The sequence below is a fragment of the Pezoporus flaviventris genome, unplaced genomic scaffold (genome assembly GCF_033815535.1).
Source record: "Pezoporus flaviventris isolate CSIRO_AGI_PZ_B2104156 unplaced genomic scaffold, CSIRO_AGI_Pfla_v1 ptg000107l, whole genome shotgun sequence".
In the NCBI taxonomy this organism is placed as follows: Eukaryota; Metazoa; Chordata; class Aves; order Psittaciformes; family Psittacidae; genus Pezoporus; species Pezoporus flaviventris.
Window position 1 is genome coordinate 18813 of NW_026892655.1, and position 6714 is coordinate 25526.

Genomic DNA, 6714 nt, shown 5'->3' on the forward strand with positions numbered 1-6714 from the left:
GGACACTGGAACCACTGGGAAGCAGAACTGGGGCCACTGGAACCACTAGGAAGCAGAACTGGGGTCACTGGAACCATCGGGAAGCAGAACTGGGGACACTGGAAGCCCTGGGAAGCAGGACTGGGGTCACTGGAACCACTGGGAAGCAGAACTGGGGCCACTGGAACCACTGGGAAGCAGAACTGGGGACACTGGAACCACTGGGAAGCAGAACTGGGGCCACTGGAACCACTAGGAAGCAGAACTGGGGTCACTGGAACCATCGGGAAGCAGAACTGGGGACACTGGAACCATCGGGAAGCAGAACTGGGGACACTGGAAGCCCTGGGAAGCAGGACTGGGGACACTGGAAGCACTGGGAAGCAGGACTGGGGACACTGGAAGCACTGGGAAGCAGAACTGGGGTCACTGGAGCCATCGGGAAGCAGAACTGGGGTCACTGGAGCCATCGGGAAGCAGAACTGGGGTCACTGGAGCCATCGGGAAGCAGAACTGGGGTCACTGGTGGTCGGTTCGGCGGGCGCTGGGACCCAGCCCGAGCAGACTACGCCTCCCAGCATGCTCCGCGCGCCGCGCACTACCCCGCCCGCCAGGCCTCGGGCTCCCCCTCCCATTGGCTCCTCGGCGGCCACACCCCTCCTCCTGGCGCGGCGCGAGGGACGCTGAGCTTTGCGATTGGCCTCGGCGGCAGGCGCCGCAGCCAATGGAGAGGCAGGGGGCGGGGCCAGGTCTGCCTGGTGGCGGGAACCGTGGAGCTGAGGCCGAGTTGGCGCCAGGAGGTTGGTACCGGTAGCGAGGGGATCGGGACCGGGACCGGGACCGGGACCGGGACCGGGACCGGGACCGGGATCGGGATCGGGATCGGGATCGGGATCGGGATCGGGATCGGGACCGGGACCGGGACCGGGACCGGGACCGGGGTCGGGACAGTGGCAGCATCAGGGGCCCGAGCCGTGGGGCTGGGCTGGGCTGGGCTATGCTGGGGGGCTGCGGGACTCCCCACCGCACCGGTGCCCTTCTCCCTCCCTCCGCCGTGCCCCCCTTGTGACCGGTATCCCCGCTCCGCCCGCAGGCCCGCGCCATGGCCAGCACCCGCAGCGCGCAGCTCCAGGGCACCATCGGCTTCCCCCGCAGGAGGAGCGCCCGCCGCATCGCCACCCCCACGGCCAAGAGCGGCTCCGGTTCCCCCGGCCTGAGGCTCTCCCCCGTGGCCGCGGATCCCGGCCCGGACACGCGCTCGGCCCGGACGGAAGCGCTGCCTCTGAGCCCCCGCAAGCGCCTGGGTGAGGGTTGTGGGGGGGGGCTCATCCTCTTTCTGAGCTGCTGTGGGGCCGGGCTATGGGGCAGGCGGGGGGTCCGGCTCTGCCCTGTCCCTGGTGCAGCCGCGGTTGTGGCCTCCCCTGGTTTCAGGAGGAAACGCTGCTTCCGGGGGGCTGGGAAGGGCTGAAGCACGAAGCCTCCCCCCCATGGAGGGCGGCCCCGTGTCACCAATGGCCTCTCGCTCAGGCCCATGTGCTCATCCCCTCTATTGACCCATCGCAGGTGATGACAACCTCTGCAACGTGCCCCGTGCCCTGCCCTGCTCCCCAGCCAAGCGCAGCAAGGAGAACCAGGGCCGCCGCTTGCTCTTCGGGGACCCCCCGGCCTCCCCCGAGAAGCCCAACAGCCCAGGACCGTCCCCACGGCGCGGGGGGCAGGAGACCCCCCGGAGCTCGGGGCCAGCTCGCACCCGGCTCTTCAGGCAGGAAGGTGAGCGGGATCAGGGAGCGGGATGGGGGTCAGGGTCCTGGCAGCACCCCGTTACCCCCCGCCCTGAATTCTCCCTATTGCTGGCACAGGCACCAGTTACCAGCAGGCAAAGCGGGTGCTGCATTCAGCTGTGCCCGACCGCCTCCACGCCAGGGAGAAGGAGATGGGTGTCATCCGGCAATTCCTGCGGGATCACGTCTGCGGCCGCCGGCCCGGCAGCCTCTACATCTCCGGAGCCCCTGGCACAGGGAAAACGGCCTGTCTGAGCCGTGTCCTGCTCGACTGCAAGGTGCGGGGGGTCCCGGCAGCAGATGAGGGGTGCGATGAGCTCCCCTAGGGGTGCTGGTGGAGCAGGTTGGCAGGGAAGGACCGCTATGGGTGAGGGGAGCGGGCAGCGGGTTGTGGCTGGTGTTAACGCTCCCATTCCCGGCAGGACGAGCTCGCTGGGAGCAAAACCATTGTCCTGAACTGCATGGCCCTGCGCAGCCCCTCCTGCGTCTTCCCCTCCCTGGCGCAGCCCCTGGGTCTGCCCGCGGCCACCGGCCGGGAGGGTCTGCGGAGCCTGGAGAAGCGCCTGACGGCCCCAGGACCCATGGTGTGAGTTCCCTGCATGGGGGTGGCATGGGGACACCCCAAGGGGTGGGACCCCAGGGGCAGCTTTCCCTGCTCAGGGAGCTGCGACCAGGGCAGAGCTGGGGCTCATGTGGGTTCCTCCATCGCAGTTTGCTGGTGTTGGATGAGCTGGACCAGCTGGAGAGCAAGGGGCAGGATGTGCTCTACACCCTCTTCGAGTGGCCCCGGCTGCCCAGCTCCAGGCTCGTGCTTGTTGGTGAGTGCACAGCACCGTGATGCTGCCCACCCCGGGGACCACCTGCCCTGGTTTTGGGGGGGGCTGAAGGGGGTTTGCCTTTGCCACCTGCTCCCTCCTCACCTCCCTGCGCTGTGCCCACAGGGATGGCCAATGCGCTGGACCTGACGGATCGCAGCCTGGCCAGGCTCGGTGCCCACGGCAGCCCCCAGCTGCTGCACTTCCCACCCTACACCAGGGAGCAGCTCACCAGCATCCTGCAGGAGCGGCTGGGGCAGGTGGGGCCGTGGGGCTGGACACACTGGAGGGGGGCTCACCCATGCAGGCAGCAGCGCTGATGGTACCTGGTGCTCTCGTAGGTGGCTGGTGACCCTGTGCTGGACGCTGCCGCGCTCCAGTTCTGTGCCCGAAAGGTCTCTGCGGTCTCTGGTGATGCTCGCAAGGCTCTGGATGTCTGCAGGTCAGTGCTGGACCCATAACCCAGCTGGGGTGACCCCTGTGAGCCCCACATTAGGGGGGCGGTGCTGGATGCTCAGGGCTGTCTCTCCTCAGGCGTGCTGTGGAGATGGTGGAGCTGGAGGTGCGGAGCCAGACGCTGCTCAAGCCGCTGCCTGGTGGTGAGTGGCTGCTGCTGGACACAGCGATGGAGCCAAAACCCTGGGAGGGGGGCACCTCAATGGGGGTCCAGGGTCTCTTTTGGGGCTGCCACTCGCCTCCCCCTGAGGTCCCTTTCTTTGTCCCACAGGAGACTCCCCGGCACCCCCCGTCCCCAAGCGCGTGGGGCTCCTGCACGTCTCCCGTGTGATCTCGGAGGTGTTTGGGGACCGCCTGGCACCGGGGGGCCGGGGCACCCTGGACTCCTTCCCCCTGCAGCAGAAGGTGCTGCTCTGCTCCCTGCTGCTGCTCACCCGGCACCTGCGCATGCAGGAGGTGACGCTGGGGAAGGTGAGTGGTGGTGGTGGTGGTGGGAGCCTCCCTGGGCTGGATGCAGGGAGCAGGTTTGTGTCCCTGGGGTCTCCGTTGGATGCAGCAGCCCATGGGTAACTCCTGCTCTGTCTGCTCCAGCTCCATGACACCTACAGCCAGGTCTGCCGGCGGCAGCAGCTCCCCGCTGTGGATCAGGCCGAGTGTCTGTCCCTTGTCACCCTCCTGGAGTCCCGCGGCATCCTCGAGATGAAGAAGGCCAAAGAGGCTCGGCTGGCCAAGGTACCGGGGGTCTGGCAGTGGGGCAGGGGTCTGGTAGCAGGGCACTGGGGCACTGAGCACCTCTCATCTCTCGCCCAGGTCTCCCTGAAGCTGGACCAAGCAGCCGTGGAACACACGCTGCAGGACGCGGTGCTGGTGGGCAGCATCCTGGCCCAGGGCCTGCAGTAGCCTCCCTATGGCCGCGGGTGGGATTCTGGTGCCGGTGGGGTTTGGCTGGGTCATGGCAGGAGCAGGGAGATGGCTCCTGGAGGCCTCAGCCCTCGTGTGCCCAGCCCTGCCTCGCTCTGGGGTGATTTTATTAATATTATTAATGTTATTATCGTCATTATTTGAGGGGCACGAGGGGTCCCGGTGCTGCTCCCTGCTTTGAGCTATGGCCATGGTGGCTCCTGGCTCATTCGGAGCCTTCTGGGGCTCCTGGCTAGGGGAACATTGGTCCTTCAGAGCAGGGAGGGGTGCAGGGATGGAGGTGGGGGATGACAGCAGGGCCCCCTCTATCTGCTGCTGTTAATAAAGTCATGTTCTGCTTCAGTGCTGGCTCCTGCTTCTGCGTCCCCCATTCCCCTCCTGCCCCTAAGGCTGTGGGGCCCAGCCCAGTCCTCCCCCAGCCCCTTTCCTCTGAGCTGCAGCCCCCCCCCCCCCCAGCTCCTGGCCCCAGCTCCTCTGCTTGTGTTAAATAATAGAAGCTTTGACCTAATTTTGCAGCTCCCCCGGCTGGGGGGGGGCACCCAGGGAGGGGATGAGGCTGCGTCAGTGTCCCACATCCAGCCCTCGCACCCCACCTCTGCCCATCCCACCCAGCACCCCTCGCTGCCCCCATGCTGCCGGGGGCCGGGGTCCCCCCACTGTGCCTCGGTTTCCTTTGTCCCCATGGTGTGGCCCTGGTGTGTGCCGGGCCTGTCCTGATGCTGTCCCCATGGGGTGCAGGGTGTGGGGACATCACTTGTGTCCCAGTGCTGCAGCGGAGCCCAGGGGGGGTGCAGGAGGCCAATACTGAGCTGGGTGTCCTGGTGCAGCCCCCTTTTCCCACCCCCCCTGTTTGGGCACTGCCTTTCTCTGCTGTGCCAGGGGACACTGGGGACAGGGCAGGCCCTGGGCACAGGGACTTGCAGCGTGGGGAGCACTGGGGAAACTGAGGTGGTGCCGGGGGCAGGCGGTGGCCCCAGCCAGGCCCTGAGCACGGCTTAGCCCATTGCTGCCACGGGGCTATTTATAACAGAGCTGCTGGGAAGCAGCACGGGGGGGGGACGTGGGTTCAGCCCAGGCTGTGTCCCCTGTCCCTCACCAGGCCTCACATGTGGGGGACCCAGGCCCTGCCACCCATCCATGGGGCTGAGCTGGTACCAGCATCCCCATGGGCAGAACTGGGGCTGCCAGGGGGGTTCCCTGCTCCCCCTCACCCCCAGCAGCTGCATCCTACCCTGTGCCCATGATGCAGCCCCATGGCACAGGATGGCATGGGCCGGAAGGGAGCGGCTGGCAGCGTGTGTGACCACAATGACGTGTTGGTGACACGGGTGGGCACCGCGGTGCCCCTGCTCCCCGCATCCCCCCTGTGCCCACCACGGTGCTGGGTGAGGTGCTGGGTACAGGCAGGGCACGGTGGGTACCAGCCCCGCTGCCATGAGCATCCCATGGTGAGGCTGGAGGGTGCTGGTGCTGCCTTCAGGGTGCCCTGGGTGGGGACAAGGAGAGCGGGGTGCCACAGGGACGTGGCCCCATGGCGTGGGAACGCGGCTCCGGGGCCGTGCCAGCCCTGGCTCCGCTCTCTGCTGCAGTGCGTGAAAAATCAATAGTGCACACGGATGGGGTGAGCTGCGCGGTGCCGGAGCCGCTCAGCACCGCGCCGTGAGGGGCCGGCAGCACCACGGCGAGACCATTGCAGTGTGGGGACACCTCTGCTTGCCTGGGACCCCCCCCGGCCCCACAGCATCATGGGGATGCTGAGGGGCCAGCCGGGCTCCGTGCCCCCCCCAACTCCGGCACATGTGTGCCCACGTCCCCCTGCTCCCGCACACACGTGCTGTGCCCTCTGCGTGCGTGTCCGGCCGCATGTGCTCAGCGGGGACCTGGTGTCCCCTCGGCGGTGTCCCCGGTGCCCCGGCCATCGCTGTCCTCCCTTGCACTCTCCTTACATAAGCAGCCACGTGTCGGGCACGGCCGCCTCCCGCTGCGGCGTCACCGCCGGCACCCAGATTCCATCTGACAGCCCCGTTCCGCTCGGCTGCGCTCCTGTGGGTACCGGGACCAGGGATGTGGGGCAGGACCCCACATGACCCCGCTGTGATGGCACCGGGGGAGCGCTGCGGGGACACCGGGGACGCGGCCCTGTGCCCATGGCGCTTCTTGTCTGTGCGCCGGCACCCACGTCCTCCCGCTGGGCCTCGGCACCCCGACGCCATGGGACAGGCTGGGGCTGGGAGCTGCGGGCAGGCAGGATGCGGGCAACGGGGGGATCAGCCCCACAGTGGGGTGCTTTGGAGTCCTTGGTGCCCGGTGGGCCCTGGAGGGGGCGGCGGGGTGGCCTCTGCGCACATCTGGCAGTGATTTGGCGCATTCCTCTGGGCTGAGCACATGCCGGCGCTTGGGCCTCGCCGCAGCGGCAGCACCACCATGTTGGGGAGGGGGCCAGCGGCCGTGCCGGGCTGTGGGTGCCCAGACCTCGCTGCCCCCAGTGAGCCCGGGGGTCCCACCTCGCCCTGCCTTGAATAGAGGGGAAACTGAGGCACAGGAGTGCTGCTCTGGGTGGCCCCAGGGACCCAGTGGGAGCCAGCCTGGGGCATGAGGCTGGGCCAGGGCTGCCTCAGGCTGCAGCTCTCCTTTTTTCTTTCCCTTTTCACAGCAAAGTTGCCTTAATCCCCTGTGTGTCCTCAGTGGGATGCAGGTGGGCGACCTGGTGAGAATGTGAGGGACACAGAGGTGCCGGAGCTGTCACCCTGGTAGGGATGAGG

The 6714-nt window shown here is 67.7% G+C and overlaps 1 protein-coding gene across 1 annotated transcript; it reads left to right on the forward strand.

Annotated features, from left to right (window-relative positions):
* Positions 1-687: 687 nt before the first annotated feature.
* On the forward strand, positions 688-4294 carry CDC6 (cell division cycle 6). The gene is made up of 12 exons (XM_061477456.1): positions 688-779; positions 1073-1283; positions 1543-1749; positions 1839-2038; positions 2183-2346; positions 2472-2578; positions 2702-2835; positions 2917-3017; positions 3110-3174; positions 3303-3502; positions 3623-3763; positions 3842-4294. The coding sequence occupies exons 2-12, from the start codon at positions 1082-1084 to the stop codon at positions 3929-3931; spliced, it is 1611 nt and encodes a 536-aa protein (XP_061333440.1). The 5' UTR covers positions 688-779; positions 1073-1081; the 3' UTR covers positions 3932-4294.
* The last annotated feature ends 2420 nt before the right edge of the window (positions 4295-6714 follow it).

Excerpts from the sequence above, each read along its gene's own strand:
- CDC6 (XM_061477456.1), top strand. The coding sequence starts at position 1,082 with ATGGCCAGCACCCGCAGCGCGCAGCTCCAGGGCACCATCGGCTTCCCC. Across the intron at positions 1,750-1,838 it reads CCGGCTCTTCAGGCAGGAAG|GCACCAGTTACCAGCAGGCA; the intron begins GTGAGCGGGATC and ends TTGCTGGCACAG. Across the intron at positions 2,039-2,182 it reads GTGTCCTGCTCGACTGCAAG|GACGAGCTCGCTGGGAGCAA; the intron begins GTGCGGGGGGTC and ends CATTCCCGGCAG.